Source organism: Pristiophorus japonicus, chromosome 14 (genome assembly GCF_044704955.1).
Source record: "Pristiophorus japonicus isolate sPriJap1 chromosome 14, sPriJap1.hap1, whole genome shotgun sequence".
Lineage (NCBI taxonomy): Eukaryota > Metazoa > Chordata > Chondrichthyes > Pristiophoridae > Pristiophorus > Pristiophorus japonicus.
Genome location: NC_091990.1, coordinates 34,736,694 through 34,753,729, shown reverse-complemented (window position 1 = coordinate 34,753,729; position 17,036 = coordinate 34,736,694). Strand labels below are relative to the sequence as shown.

The 17,036-nt window shown below is 38.2% G+C and overlaps 1 protein-coding gene across 4 annotated transcripts in view; it reads left to right on the top strand.

The window, feature by feature from the left end:
• The window catches only part of LOC139279352 (transcription factor AP-2-beta-like), an 86,027-nt gene that overhangs the window by 9,018 nt on the left and 59,973 nt on the right, over window positions 1-17,036 (top strand). For 3 of the 4 annotated variants that reach the window (XM_070898471.1, XM_070898472.1, XM_070898470.1), the window contains one exon: window positions 648-702. In XM_070898471.1, coding sequence (XP_070754572.1) covers window positions 648-702 — 55 coding nt within the window. Of the gene's footprint in view, window positions 1-647; window positions 724-17,036 lie in introns of all 4 variants that reach the window. The other variant, XM_070898473.1, reaches the window with a different exon arrangement.

Here is a 17,036-nt window from a genome sequence, read left to right as displayed (position 1 = left end):
CGGGGTCATTATTATAAGATTTGTTGAATCTTTCGTCCCAGAATGTATGCCATATTGTCCTTCGATGTGTGTTTAACAATTATAGAATAGGATTTAAAAAAATCTCTGCACTGAATATAATTACAGTTTTGTGGAGATTTGGCTTGAATATGTCATTTATTTGCAAGGGGCTGCCATTGACAATCCTGAGACGAAAATACACGCATGAACTTTGTTCGGTTCTGTGTTTTTTTTTGTCAGTGACAATAGACGGTTCCGGGCACCGCAAGACACACAAAAAGTTATATGGCGTGTATGTATTGGAAATATTTGGGGCCTTTCAAGACAGGTTGACAAATATAGAAAGAAACTGACGCGGCTAGATGTAAGTGGATAATCTCCAGGGGGAACTGCGACAGTAGATGTCGGTGACAGTGAGGAGGAAGAGGCGGCGACAGAGACGAGAGCAAGTGAGTTCACTTCTGTCGGTGCTAGCCTTCTACCAAATTTAAAATGTATTGAAAATCGGGATAATTTCTCATTAACTTAGAGGCGGGGAACCGTGAATGCCACAGTGGGCTGCAGTATGGTCAGTAGAGAGACAGTTGTTACTGTATTGCGGCTGTTAAATAAACGATCTGCTCTTTTTTTTACTTTTTTCCCTTCAGGATGATAACGGCAGCCCTGGGATGAATATATTGGACCAGTCTGTAATTAAAAAAGGTAAACAACCCCTCCTGCTCTGTTCAAGCTGTAATAAACTGGAACTGATTGCGCGCGTATCTGACTTATTTTTATGAGATATGCATGAATTTTGTTCCGCAAAAAAAACATATTCACCTACCAACAGCATCACTGGCTAGGAATTCACATTCACAGACTCGCCGTCTACCGAAAATATGCATTACCAGAAGTCGATTTACAGTCACTTATGTACCCTCAGCTAGTTAACTGTTTGCTATCTCACTGTTATCGGTACTGGTTATTTTATGGTAACTCGACATTAGGGATATGACAAAGTTCGAGGCTCTAAGCTGGATCTAGTTACAATATATTTGGCAGAGATTTGCATCAAAACATATCCAGTAAACAGGAAGCAGCGAATAGTTTCTACGTTGCCTACCAGAAGTTCGTTAAAGGTGAAGGATAAGCATGTTGATGTTTTTTTAAATGTTTTTGGAAATAGAGAGACACATAAATACCCAGGCTACAGTTGAAGCCTTGTTACACACGAGCAATAAATCACATTCCACGAATTCCAGTTAGCTTTATTTTTTTGTACAAACTGGTCAGAAATGAACTGGCAGTGACTTGCCAATAACTTGGGCTGCTTGCTTTTCTGTTCAATAAAGTATTTCTGCAACCCTATAATCCTTGAATACTAACTAAAACGGTCACACAAACACATACAGAGAACTAAGTACATTTTAAAAAGTAACTTTTGTGGTTCGCGAGTGAGACTGGGACAATGCCTGGACTTCGAATATATTATAATAATTATCCAAGGCTTTTTTTGCACTTTGGACAGTCGGGCGAACAATGAACGACTTTCATTTATATAGCGCCTTTCACGACCAAAGTGTTTCACAGCCAAAGAAATACTTTTGGAATGTAGTCACTGTTGTAATGTAGGGAGGGACACACCAGGCCGCACATTTGAAAAATAAATAACAACACTAGAATTTGATTACATTTATTCCAAACAACTGGAAATTTGGGCAGGTGTAAGAGGATAGGCTGTTCTGAGTGAGAGTGAGAAGTGCTAATACAGCCCAAACCTCCATACAGGCGAATTTCTTTTCGGGAAATGAGGGAAGCGAGAAAGAGGCTGATCTGAGGAGTGATCTTATTATGAGTGAAACCGGGATAGTTGCCTATACAACAGGTACTCGACTTGAGCACTAATACTTCCTGGGTGAAGCGCCACTCGGCGTCCCTGAGAGATGTGATAAAGGCGCTAAATAAATACAACTCCTTTCTTCGTTGATTTAAAAGGGTTTATTTTAAAAGGAGATAAACTCGTTAAATTTGGTAACTTCAATATAATCAATTCCTGTCTTCAATTTTGCTGAAAACCCTTCAAACCAATAAATGTTGTTTCCAAGGATGTCTCGATTCCCAGTAAGTTTCTTCCGCACTGGACAGTGAAGGAAGAGTTGATCGAATTCGCCTGTTGGTAACTGAGCGGGTTTGTAATGTACATGATTAAATGAGGACTGTGTTTAAAAACAAGCAGGACAGTTTATTGCGGTGCCGTATTAAAAGGATTGAGTCTGTAATAAAATAAAAGATGTTCATTGTCGGCCCATTTTGCGATTCAGAGTGCGAATTCCCAGCACCTAACTGCCCATTTAACTCATTCAATGCCGGACGTAACCAGATCAATAGATGCATGTAACTGAGAGAAAGAGTGACGCGGGTGTCTGCAGGTTTCTTTTCCCCGTTTGCTTTAAATGTCCCACAACACAATTGAAGCAAAACAACAAACAACAGCCAGTCAGACAAATATTCAACGCTCTAGTCTAAACTAGTCAGATAGCCCGTCTCTTCAGCGGGATCTAACACTGTTCGGGCAGCCAAAGTTCTGACCGACTTTCAAGAGCAATGAAATAACATCGATTTCATATCTCTATATAAACGATTTGCTTAGAAGCCAAGCTTAAATCCTCTCCATTTTGTTCCCTTGTTAAATTCTCAACTCTGCCTGGTTGAGTGTATGCTTGTTGATGCTTGAGTTATCAGCGCCAGTCTGTCCTCGCGTTTAATCTTATGTCGCTTGGTTCTATTTCGTTTATATATTACATACATTGTAAACATAAATTGAGAACGTTTCTGAAATTTCGGTGGAGTGTTTATATACATTAAACAGATCATATAAGTAAATATGAAACGAATATTACTAAACTGCCAATCGGAACTATTTAAGTTTAGACCAAATGCCGCGAGGATGTGTGTGTGGGGGAGGGGGAGGGCATATTTTCAATTAGAATTTTGGAAACACACCTTAGCAAAATAGCTGTTTCACCCCCGCTCATGTGCCATGTTCGCGTTATTTTCCCCTTGGGTCGCGCTGGGTTCGGACGGGCAACGGGGAAACAACGCGGCCCCACACGTAGAAAGAAAGGCAGAGTGAGGAAAAGAGGGATTTAGAGGGGAAACGAGTGTGTGAGGCATGAAAATGAAGTATAAAATAAATCAAAGCAAAGCCATTGAGAGTCAGCCGTCGGAGAAGCGGCCATAGAAAGAGACGGAAAGAGGCAGTAAGCTAACAAAACAACTTGTATTTATATAGTGCTTTTAAGGTAGTGAAAAGTCCCAAGGCGCGTCACAGGAGTATTATGAGATTTTTTTAAAATGACACCGAGCCGCCGAATTCGAAATTAGCACAGGTGACCAAAAACTTGGTCAAAGAGCTAGGTTTTAAGGTCTTGAAGGAGGAAAGAGAGGTAGAGAGGCGGAGAGGGAGGGAATTCCAGAGCTTGGGGCCTCGGCAACAGAAGGCACGGCCACCAGTGGTTGAGCGATTATAATCAGGGATACTCAAGAGGGCAGAATTAGAGTCCCATCAAAATAAAACAAAGCGAAAAGCGACTACAAATTTAAGAGTGAGAAGCCAGCGAAGGATGGGGAGGGTGACGGTGTGAGAGATGGGTGTTTATCAACTCTCTCCCTGCCTTGTTTAGCTCTCATTTTCACCATTAGCCCCTGTTGACTATTGCAGCGTTCGACAGCCGTCAGTCACACACCGGGCTGTGGAATCTCAGCTCGGGGAACAGCCTGGGACAGTGCCACCACTGAAACACTGTGCTGTGCTCGCTCGCTGATCCTTTCTCCCTGCCTGTCTGCTTCTATCGCTCACACATCGCCCCGCGGGAAAGGAGCCTTCCCATCAGGCTGGCCGAAGGGTTGACTGCCTTTACCTTTGTACTTCAGAGAATACTTGTTCCTCGGTGGACACATTCACTCTTTAAATATATATAATAGAAGAGCTCGTTTTACCCCCTTAGGAGTTACTCATTGTCTGAATGACATTGTAGGCTTCGTTTATGACAGTTTCTCGCCAAAATGTTAAACATTTTATAACAATATTTTCAGTTTATAAGAGGGATTAAAGCTACTGTACACACAAACGATAGAGGGGAAGGCCCTGCAAGTCCAACTATTGTAAGGACAATTCTAATCGCAAGAGCCATTCTTGGCTGGGGCATTATTCTTTTACAAGGTTTGCTTATTTGAAAATGATTCTGATCAAAGTGAATCTCGAATAAATATTCATTGTGTCCTTTTAAGATTTGGGTAGTGTTCTATAGCACTGATAAACTTTCACGAGCAGGGGTTATTTTTCCAATTCCTCTTGTTAATACCAACGGTTGGTAAGTCACCGGGGAACTGCATCTTTGCTTATGATTTGAATCATTTACTTAAACCATAACTGGCGGAATATTTCAACGCGCTGCTTAGAAAATAGAAGTTATGCAGATACAATCGTGCATTTAATATACTTCGACATCATAATTCAATTATCGTTCACTTTTTGTTAAAAAAATACAAATCAAAGCCTTATGTTCTACTTTACGAAATGTTTTAAATAGTTGCATGGGGAGTGAAATTTTTGAACGAATTGTTAACTTCAGAGCGTGTTTGCAGTTTGAGCTGCTCCCGAGATAGAATCGAGCGAGTTTCTGTCAGGTGCAAAGGGCCGACTGCCCAGCATTTTCGGAGAAAGGGTTTGTAACTCTGGCTCTGAACTTACTCTGTGTGATACTGAGCTCCCAATGCTTAGTGCGTTGGTTATTCTGAGATCTTTCTCTGTATTATCGAGGGCGATACCAGCTGCACCAAAACAGGGGAAAGAATGGCGTCTCCTTTTAGTATCTCACCGCTAAGAATCAGACATGAACGGTGGCTGGGTGCGATTTAGTGAAACACTCAATCTGTTATTGTGAATACCAGGAAAACCTGATTGCAAAGCTGCTACAACAATGCTCAGATCACACTTCTCAAGCAAGTAGATTGGCACTTGGGGTAGAAACGACGTTAAGTTCAGTAGTCCAACCGTGCAATGCACAATATTTTTACATAATCGCCCCGCACAAATGGAGATTTTTTTTCCCTCGACGTGTCCATTTTGTTCACAAATAGCCGCCCCCAGAAAAAAATCTTGCTTTTATATCGCTACAATTTAAAGGCGCTAAACATGATTGGTGGCTGAGTGCAATTTAGCGTGAACACATCGCATTCAACAACTTCTGTGCAGCTCTTACATTTAGATCTTACACAGGCAGACCCGGCACTTGTGTGCATTTTGCACCAGAATAGGTAAGGATGTGACACGACACGCAAGAGAGGATAGAGGATATCAATTTATTGTCCATATGACCATTGCTGCCACTTTCCTACAGTAACAACACATTGATGTCTATTTAGCAATGGGGAGCAGACATCTGAATGTGTCAGAATGCGCAATGCAAATGCCCAGCACCTCCAAGTCAATTGTTGCATAAGGAGGGCGATATTGAATGGTTGGCAGCATTATGTATATTATATATTGCAACAATGAAATCAAAGAACAACGATTTTGAAAGGAAAAGGCAAATCTGTACGGTCTGAATGGATTATAAAGATACATCAAGAAATGATGCTAGAAAATAGCAAGAAGTATAATAAGTCATCTTGACAATGTGAGTGAGCATGCTTATTTAAACCCAAGGAAAAGCAAGGCCCGTACAAGAAAGTACGGGAACACTGTGCCATATCCACAGCACTAGTCTAATACTAGCTTCCATCAGATATTATTCGCTTTCCTTATTGAACTAATAGCTGAACGGAAATACTCAGTTCTTTGTATAAAAAGGATAGCTGTAGACATGTATCAGCTTTTATGTGAACATTTTTAGGTAGCTTTTGTATGGGGACTTACTGCAGTTATCTTCAAGCTAATAATATGAATTTATAATTAGGACCTGTTGTACATTTGTATAAATTTATGAGATGTGATTTGAAAATAGTTATTCAATAATTTTTACTAAGTTGATTTTATGGCATTCATTGCAGTAATATTTACAAAACATATACACACACATACAATATAATTCATACATTTATCGATTGCATTTCAAATATTGGAATAGACTTTATAATTAGTAATCTGAAACAACAATACGGAAAAGCTTGAATACTGATGTTCAATGTATAGTGGCAGTCAGGACTAGGTTAATTTAATACGAAGATTCCAGTCTCCCTTTTACTCCTTAGGTATAAACAATCTATAAAATGCACTATTTAAAATATTGTCAACCCCACAAGAAGGCTAAACATGTATTTTTAGTCTAATTATTAAGTTATTATTTTGAATTCATATTTCCCTCTCAAGACTTTAAAATTTATGTTAGACAACCACTTTCTTCAAGTTATTAGAACTGCTTTCAGAGATTGTGTGAGAAATACTGGCTTTGAAATGTTGAGGAATTCTAGCACATTTCGTGCACCCAGTCAATTAGTAAACCATTTTATCATTTATATATCATTGGGTGAGACAGTGTTGCAAGAGATTCAATTATATATTTCATTTAATCAAACTATAATTGAACTTTTATAATACATCAAACACATAAAACTGCATTGCATGTTTGATAAAATATTGTCATTAAATTGCTTTGATCATATAATAACATTTTCATAAAACACATCTGAATTTGCTGTAGCATTTTGTATTTTTATTGGGAAGCAGATTATGAGTTAACAATAAGTATTTGAAATCTTGCCATTGTTCCCTTTAACTAACATCAATCCTTAATGTGAGTTCAGGATTCATTTCTCATTTACAACCCTATCTGTGAAACTTTTAACAAGCTCTTAACAGTGCTTAGGAAGGAGCTTTTTAAATTATTGATTTCCTTTCAATCATTTTAGGATGGCAGCAAGACTCAGAAAAACAGTAACACTGAATGAAAACCCCTGAACTACTTTTTACTGAACTGAGGAATTAAAAAAATATATTCAGAGGAAAATCTGGCACAGAATTCAATTCACTTATCAGACATATTCCTATAACAAGAAATTAGTAAGTGTGTAGTATAGTAACAGAATATGATTTTACTGAAGCAAAACAAAAATTGAAAATCATTTACCTTTAGCTGCATTTTTACACCCTGTAAATGTTAAATGTTTTACTTGTCCTCTGGGAAATATCAAGCAACAAAACCAAATCTAGTAATAAAGCTGGACCAAGAAAATGGTGTCCAAATTATTTGCACTAATCTTATACATACTGATGGTTAAGGCCCCAGTACAGTGGCCTTCCATTCAAATTAACTGCTGGTAACTGCTAATCTACTTTAACAATAGGAATGATTACTTAACAGAAAACTGTGTGAAAATTGCATCAAAATTTACCTTTGCCCAGTCACATCATTACAAACAGTGATTATTTTTGAGGAAAACAGACATAGCTTGTAAGCCTATCGCAATCAATAGAGCCGAGGCTATAGTATAATGCACAGAAAGACTTTCACTCCCCCAAAAATAATGACGGTACCTGGAAATAAATGAAATTTATCTGTAATGAAAACACTTATAAAACAATTTCATTTCAACATCCTTAACTTTGACCAGATCTACTTTTCTGATCAGTTAGAAATCCAGCGTACTGATATTACTATACCTCCAAACATACTATTTAGTTTAACGCACTGCACTTTGAAAATTATTCACTGAATCAGAATGGGGGACTGGAGGTAAAGTGATATTGGTAGCATAGAGCTTTCTGAAATGAGATTTTTGACTCAGCTAACTTTGAGATATCTGTGATCCTGACTTTTCTTTTCCTTGTGGTTTGTTGCCAGTTGCGCTGCAGGCCTGTTGGAGCCCCATGTTTTGCGTTACCTTCAGTGGTAGCTCTCATGATTCTTGTAAATGCTGTATGCTGTTGAAAGTGTCTTCCATACTTTGGAATGCCGTGGGTGACTCAAACACCACATGGGTGCCACTTACAGTACGTTGCCAAGAAAAGAAAAAGGGAACCAAAGTGAAGCGTGTTCCTGTATTATTTGATAAATTACAGGCCAGAAGCTACACCACACACAGCAATGGGAAGTGGCAGAAATGCCTCTAAATTTTGTTTGAACAAAGCACACACAGTGAAACACACACACACACACACGAACATACACACACGAAAATAATTTCTGTACAGCACCATCCTGGATTGTCTGAGAAAATGCCCAAATCATCTGCAAGTATTTAGGACAAATCTCCAAGTGTAATATACGCCTGAATTCTGCATTTTGTGGCATGAAATTTAGGAAGATTTTAGTATTTTAGGTACATTTTAGTATTCGAGTATAATGTGCACTCCCTACTTTTGAATTTCTTTTGGGGAAAACTGTGTGTATTGTACTTGAAGATTTATAGTCTACTATAAACACTTTAATTTCAGAAAAATAGTGTTTCCTCTTCTATTACCCAGCATGTAATAAACATATTAACAATCAATAGTTGCTGTTGGTTACTATAGACTATTTAATAATACATTTCTAACATAAACCTAGATTATGATCAATCACTCTCAATACAATATTTTGCATTAATAGAATACTATGCCTAAATGTGGAAATTGTCATGTATTTCTTATTCAAAAAGGAATCAACTGTAGGTCCTGGTATGTGCTGTTCTCAGTCAAGGCAATGGTAGAGTGTTATAGTTGACTGCAGTGTTCCTCAGTTAAGGAGAGAAAAATTGTTCAGGGTTCCTGCACCTGATTCCTAAACCAGTGACCTCTGCTGAAAGTAATATGTCGATATTGGGTGAGGACAGAAACAGGTTTGGCTGTGATATATCCTCCAATAGTTTCCCAAAACTCACTATCAAGCCTCATACGTGAATAATGGCCACTCCGAAGTAATGGAGAATGCATGACAGGCTTGGATCTGTATTCCAACAGGAGCAGAGGGAAGCAAATTATTGAGAAGGGAAGAAACAAAAGCATTTAGAAAAAGGAAAAATACCAGCATATTGAGTAATAAATTGCTCAGTGCATCTTTGTGTAAAATAGTGACAAAAGAAAGGTAACTGGGCCTGTGGCAGAGAGATAGTTGCCCATTTGTCAGGTATAGAAACATAGAAACATAGAAAATAGGTGCAGGAGTAGGCCATTCAGCCCTTCGAGCCTGCACCACCATTCAATATGATCATGGCTGATCATGCAACTTCAGTACCCCATTCCTGCTTTCTCTCCATACCCCTTGATCCCTTTAGCTGTAAGGACCACATCTAACTCCATTTTGAATATATCTAACGAACTGGCCTCAACAACCTTCTATGGTAGAGAATTCCACAGGTTCAAATTCTCTGAGTGAAGAAGTTTCTCCTCATCTCAGTCCTAAATGGCTTACCCCTTATCCTTAGACTGTGACCCCTGGTTCTGGACTTCCCCAACATGAGGAACATTCTTCCTGCATCTAACCTGTCCAATCCCGTCAGAATTTTATAACGCTTTAACGGTTTTCCAATGTGGATACAGTTTAAACCTAAATGTAGGCTTTAGAAAGACTCAAATGAAAGTGTTCACCTAATTTTAGGAGGTTCGATTATTTGCATGGTTCCAGTTGCACATTTGGACAGATGCAGGGAGCGTGTTATTGGTGGGAATGCAAATCTGCATTTAAGTGAAATTTAAAGGGGAAGGGGACAATTGAAGAGCATTAACTTAAGGGCACAGAAATTCTGGCAGCCTTTGGAAAAGCTCAGGAGGCACCGTAACCCATCTGCCAAATCTGAAGGGGGAGGGGACTGAGAAGTGACAGGCAAAAAGGAAGGGAAATGAAACCCAAGATGCAGGCACAATCTTACAGGCAAGTGACAGGATAATCCACCACTTGACTCCCTGTTTGAAGGCCACTGAAGTGGAGGTGATGCTGCACAAGGTACTTGTGAGGAGGGTTGTCCTCTATGCCATTCCGTGGACCATCCCAATTGGTTAGCCTTACAGTATGCCTGCTAGGCGGTAGAACCAATTTTCATGCCACAGCTGACCATTACGGTGCCAGCTATATCCTGCATATTAATGGCAGGTTCCCTTGCAGCAGATGGCACAGCTTTGCATCTGGCAAGCTGTTGACGCGGATCCTGTGAAGAGAGTTTTATGCCTGTCATTGTCAGATAGGTATGACAGTGCCTACAATTATGTTGGTAGCATCTTGGTGAATGTGGCCAATCAGGTATTACTGCCTGTTGATTCAGTCGAGCATGCATTGTTTTATGCACTCCCACTGAGAGCATGACATACCATGATCGAAGTGCTTGTAAGGAGGTATCCAACATTATAGTTAATTATACATTCACATATCTTAATAGTAATGTGTCAGCCTCCTTTGGAAAGAGGGGCTAACCATCTGCCAAAGTGAGATCTGGTCACTTCTGTCTGTGGATACAACTGTGTGTGTACCAGCGAGTGGGTACGGATCATGTCTCATGCAGCTGACTTGCCTTGCATTCCTCTGAATGTCCTTCTCTTCTTTGGGCAAACACATCTGATAGTTGTGTTCCCAATGGGAACTGGAGGGGCAAAATAAAATTGGAACAATTGCCGCGAAGGTCCAGCAGTAAAAACAAAAATCAAAACTGGTGAAAAAATGGCTGAAATATTGCATCATCAACTTATCTGTGGCCACTAAGTTGCCTACTAACAGAGCTGACTCTGTAGCAACACTGGACACTTATTTCACCTGGGCATCTTTTCAAAATGATATTCCTCACACTTGAATGTTGGGAAATATTGCGCAGCACCACCTCCACCTCCAAATGAATATTTCAATGAACTGCCCGCCAGTTTGAGACAGGTGCTTCCTGTGCTGCTAATCCCCACCCAAAGAAACTATGTTGCGGTGCAAAGTTGGCAGATTTCTGGTGGAGTAGAACTCCCACCCATGTCTTGTTACTGACTCCCTAATTTATGCCATGATAATAGGCAGCCAGCAGTGGAAAATCTCGACTCTTGTCCCCAATCTCCCATCACCAGGTCAGTAATATAAATGGAAAATCAGAAGGAGGTTAATAGTTAATCTGAATTTACTTGAATTGACTTTGATTATGAGTATGGGTTTTGTGTACAAGCATTCTTTTGTCAATTATTGACCTGCATCAAACCCATTTGCTCAAATTCAGGCCCCCATGCAGAATAATTATGTTAGGTGCTCAAAATAATCTTAGGCAAATCATATTACTGAGTTTGGTTCCACCTGCACTGAGCTAAATAGTTATGTGCTGCAACGTTCAGATGCAATGGCAGCTTTCAGTGTGGAATCAACTTCTTCTCCTGTTTCTTTTTTTATTATTGTTTGAATAAACTTGACTCAAACTGCAGTATCTAAGCTGTAAGATAAAATTAATGTCACACTATCAGCAACTTGTCCCCACATCAGTCACAGCACGCCTGGTCCGCAGGAATGATGGTAACTTTGATTAGAGGAGCCTATTCCAAAGGACCCAGGCGAGCTTGGCTGATCCCAGCGGCCTATTCTCCAGGTGATAAAGTGCTTACTGAGCAACGGTCATTATTGCAGTCATTCCATCAATGTAGAAGAGAGAGACCTGAGGTCCGGAAAAGCTGCTGTGAACTCTAAAATATTATTCTGATAAAGGGTAGTCACTGTAACAACCAGAAGGATCAAATCTTTTGAGGTAAATTCCCTCTACATATAAATAATAGACGCTCTAACAGCTTGGGATAACAATTTCCAAAGCAATGTTCATCTGTTATACTCACACGGTACTGTCAGCTCCACTTAAGGGACTATCCAATATTGTGTTAAGGGATTGACAAACAAAAACCCTTTTGTTCCACATCTACAACCATTGCTTTGATTCCTGGCAACTTTAAATGAAAGCTCATATTTACTAAACCTAGATGACACATTTTTTGTTATGTTTACAGCTCGACTGACACAATCACCTTTGAAGCAATGTCCCAGGTGGTTATTGCACTCCCCACTTAAACAAAGCTAGTTCGAATTCAAATGATGCACATGCTTCACTTAAAAAAAATTGCAATTAAAAGTATAGTAGAAATATTTGTACAGAACGCAGAAACAAGTATCTAAATGCAAATTTCTGTTAAGTGAATATTTCAGGTAAAAACATAAATTTTTGATAAACAAGGAAAAATACCTGCATGTAGTTAGTGCCTTATGTTCTTCAAACAGAATAAACCTATTATAAGATATTTTGACTAGTTTGATTCACACTATGATATCATTGCTATATTATGGCCTGGAGTTTCCGCTTGATTGTGGTAGTTTTTTTTTGAGCAATTTGCCCGATATCGGCGTAACCATCGCAAAAGATTGCATAATTTTAAACGTGAATTGCGCTCAGCGCCACTCAAGTTTCCGCGATTATTTGCACCAGTTTTTAAAACATTGCGATAGAAGCAGGCCCTGCCCACAAACCTGACCTCGCCTCCAGGCTGCATTATTCACCATTGGGAGTTTCTGCTAATTGTGCTCGTTTGCAGGCCTTCGAGGAGGCTTTAAAAATTAAGCTGGATTTTTTGGCCGCATGGACACTAATAGGTATGTTTTAAAAGGTTCTGAATGTAAAAAAATTACTGAGGAACTGACTACTGTAACCCGGTTTAACTAAAAAATAGTTTTGTATATTTTTTCGAAGTCACTTTCAGTCATTTATAATCGGGTTACTCACAGGTGGTGGTTAAAAATGCTTATTTTTTGTGATAAACCCACTTTCAACTGTAGTAATCAAAAGTTATCAAGTTACCAGTCAAATATATCAAGAAATATTTTTTAAAGCACATTGTTTTTTTAAATTACGTTTTAAAATGCTGTCCAATTGTGCTGGTTCATGACCGATTTTACGCTTGACAATATGCAAATGTGTTTGAGTGGAAACTCGGGGCAAAAAAATACTTTTCAAGACAGGCGCAATTTTGGGCACAATTTGCGCTGGAATCGCCATTTGTGGCCAAAGCGGATGTTCAATATATTTTGGCATTAGTATCATATCTGGTTTATTGGTATGTCATATTCACAAATAAGTGTTGTCGTGGCAAATATTATCTCGTACTTTCCAACTGGCTGACATCTATTAATTGCTGTGTCAACAATTTTTACAAGATATTCATGATCTCATATGATATATGCCTTTGTTAAAAATTTATGGCCTTATGAACTATTAATCCATCCACAAATGTTTAATTAAAAAACTGTACCTTGTGCTAATTTCCTTACACTCTTAGTTGTACAATGAATTACTTAATTACTTAATTTATTGGATTAGTGTTAAGATTACTCAAAGCTACAGTGTCACATAGGACTGACAAAACTAACGAGCAATGTTCAGGCTAATTGTTTCTATAAGAGCAAAGAAGAAAATAATAAAATATAGTGAGGAGGAACCTATAAGATTTGGAAAGCTTGTGCAACTATTTTTTCATTGGTTTAATAAGAGGTGTTCATTTAAACATTACATCATGTTAATAAAACTATATTAAAAATCAACTTAATCCACAAAATGGGAGACATTGGTGATCAGTAATTTTGTGTGTGTATGTGTGTAGCGGGGGGGAGGGAGGTGGGTGCAGCATTCCAATAACATGTGATACAAAAAATATCTTCATAGACAATGAATTCTACTCATTTTAATAAAGAAAAATGGCACGTAAAGTTCAGTTTTCACCATTTTAAAAGTATGGCTGCAGTTATATTAAACCAAGAGATGCAGGAAACAACTGCTTGTTTAATTTTGTGGATTGCAAACATCGCTTTGTGTATTTAGCTGAAGACTGGAAAGCGGAAAGTTCATTAGTAACTACATTAATAGAATAAACCAATAAAGTTAAGTATCTTTTGAAAGAAAAGATGGTCGTGCTCCATGGACTGGCAGATTGCAGGCTTACACTCTGATTCTTCTCACTGTGGGCTCTCAATCTCAGCTGGTCCATCTGAACATTGAAAGAGGAATGAAGACAAGGGACAAGTTCCCCTGACTCCGCCTCAAAATACTCCAAGCAGTTGGCTGCAGAGCAACGTTACCATAGCTCTCGGATCAGATTGATTGAGTAACCTCCAAGCTGGATAATGCTGAGTGCTGGGGAGAGGACCTGAAAAGAACAGAGAAAAGATTTTTTGTAAATGGATGATTAAGAAACAAAGAAAGACTTACATTTCTATAGCGTCTTTCACAACCACCGGATGTCTCAAAGTGCTTTACAGCCAATGCAGTACTTTTGGAGTGTAGTCACTGTTGTAATAGATTAACGATAAAAGGACAATTAGAATGAAATGATGAATCGCTCTTTGCAGTCTTTTCAAAGTCTGCAATTTTAATATATTTGCCAAAATTCATTTTAATTCAAGTAAAGGAATGAACTGCATGTAATTATTTCCACTTTAATGTGAACTGGGAATTGTTTTCAATATAAGCGTTTGATATTGAAGAGCAGTGGTTGCATAATCAAACTGAAAACAAAAGCATGGAAAATATTGAGACAGCCGTGCACCCTTGGATCTGAATGTCTTCCACTGAACCCATCTAACAGTAAAATGATGGAAATCATTATACAGTTGGTTTCTGTTCAGTGCATAAGTTGTTTGCCGCAAATATCATAAATATCGTACAGATGTTAACAATAGTCACCAGGGAATTTACATTGCAATATGGGAATGTTTATTCCATAATAAATCTTTGGGTTTAGTTTCAATCCCTATTTACTTAACAGGAATGTACAGCTAAAGGCACTCAGTGAACTGGAAGGAACACTAGGTATGTCTTTGGATTTTTCATTTCTACCCAATTCGAATGAATTGCACATGTAGTGGATGCACAAATGGGTTTGGTGTTCAGTTTCTAGTCACTTAACAGAAATGTTCACTTATTAGTAGCGCTGTTCATGATGCTTTCTTGTAAGAACAAAACGAGTTTCTCTCTGGATTTAATAATATCTAATTTTCCTGAACATTCATATTGACTTGCTGTAAGAAATGTTCATGCACCCTATGAAATTAGTGATGGCTGCAAATCAATATATTTGTTTGGTTTTATAGATTTAAAATGTTGAAAGTCTCTGATTTTGATCTGAGGAGTACCCGCAGTGCTAAGTGAATGCTGCATGGTATATTGGGGATCTGTACAGTTTGCAATAATTACTGATTAGTGGCAAACAGGAGCAGATGGCTTTTATTCTCATTAAGAAAACAAGCAACATTTCTGTTGGAAGTTATTCAAACACTTGCTTTGCTGTGAAAAATAACGCACGCATAAATGTTATACATTAATCCATTTTGATTCGTGGTAAATATATATTTTTAAAATTAAAGTTAACAAAGAATTATGCTAATTTTGTTTCAGCTTCCCTGTTTGACAGTTAAACATTTCTCCTAACTCGCAATATAAAAGAAGCAGTGTTAGTGTCTCAGGTCTCTGAGGAAGGTACTTCTCTTTTTAGAAAGGATGTGTAATTGTAGCTGTTCAGGGTGGCCTTCTGCTCCCTGTGCACATATTACACACCCCAGCACTCCAGTAAACTTCAATCCAATTCACTTACAAACCTGTTTAATAATCACTCGCTGTCACGTTACAACTGCAACCAAGGAATAAGCAGCGAGGAGGGACTGTGTTCCAGAGAAGAAAGCATGTTAGATTATGTCGTAGGTTTTGTTCATGCCCTCATCTGCAGCGATTATGATAATAAGACCATGGCAACTTAGCAATCACCTAGGCTTTTGTTAAACAGAGTATATGTTAACCTTTTGAAGTAATTATAGACAATATTATTCAAATGCTACATGCTAAGTTAATGATTACTGTTAGTCTATTTTATATGTCACAATGCATTCTATGTCCCTATATAAACAGAAGCGGACAAATCATACAAACTGTCAGAATAATATAGCTGAAACCATTAAAGAATGTCTTCATACTGGGTCAAATTTCAAAGGATGTCCTAACTTATTATTTTTAATATGGCTTCAACACTGATGACCTCGCTGTTCAGTTCAGCTTTAATAGATGTCCCCTGCTATCAACTTTGATGCAATTTTAGGGAATAGGGATCATTTTTTATCTTAAAGTAAATTGTTTAGACATTTTCTTTTTTGTTAATAAGATTTTATTAGAGATATTCAAGGTTTTGGACACAGGAGGTGGATACCCATATAAACCAGATTGACAGTTCACAAAGGACAGAATAAAGGTGTCATCCTCCATCAGATCACTGTCCTTTAAGAGCAGGCTTTTTCGTTATTGTAAATGAATTACTCTTGTCAGGGTTTAAGTGTAACTTTGCGTGTCCTATTTGAGACAGCAATACTCAATTATTCTGTGGTATTGCTTTATTTAAATAATGGTTGAAGTACTGCAGTGGAGATTTGAACTCCTCCAAACTGTTATAGACACACAGATTCTCATGTAATTGTTTTTTTGGTAAACTCTGTAGTGTGTGTAATCAGTGTGGCTTTCTCACCCTATATGAAACAAAATAGCATCTAATATGTATTGTACAGTATTGTAGTAATAAGATACCGTGATCCTATCTTTAAAAATAAAATAATAAAGTATTAAGTCAAAAGATTCAACAGTATTAACAACTGAGCTGTAGCACTTTTAAGGATAAAACTTGTAGGAGTTCTTGCTTGCAGATGGAAGTTCCTTAGTTTTTTCCAATAGTTTCTAACACAGTTTTGATTCTGCCAAATTACATGCTTCATTTAGAGCTCAATGCTTCATTTGCAAAATTGAGTTGATCGGACTTGGATACAGCTGGCTCTTTTAGCCCGTTTTCTCCTTACAGATGCTCCCTGATCAATGCAGGTACTGCAGGGCAATACAAACAGTGAAATCTTTTTTTATTATATGTGGAGGAGCTGCCATTTCCAGTTTAGATTTTCTTTTTTTTTGAATGACAGCAAAGGTTTTATCTATGTCTAATGTTACTTCATAATACATACATATAGGATAACAGATGGCTGGCAGTGAGTTACAAAAGCAGTAATTCAATAAAGTGGTTCTGATGACGCCATTAATGTGAAGACTGAAGCTCAGGC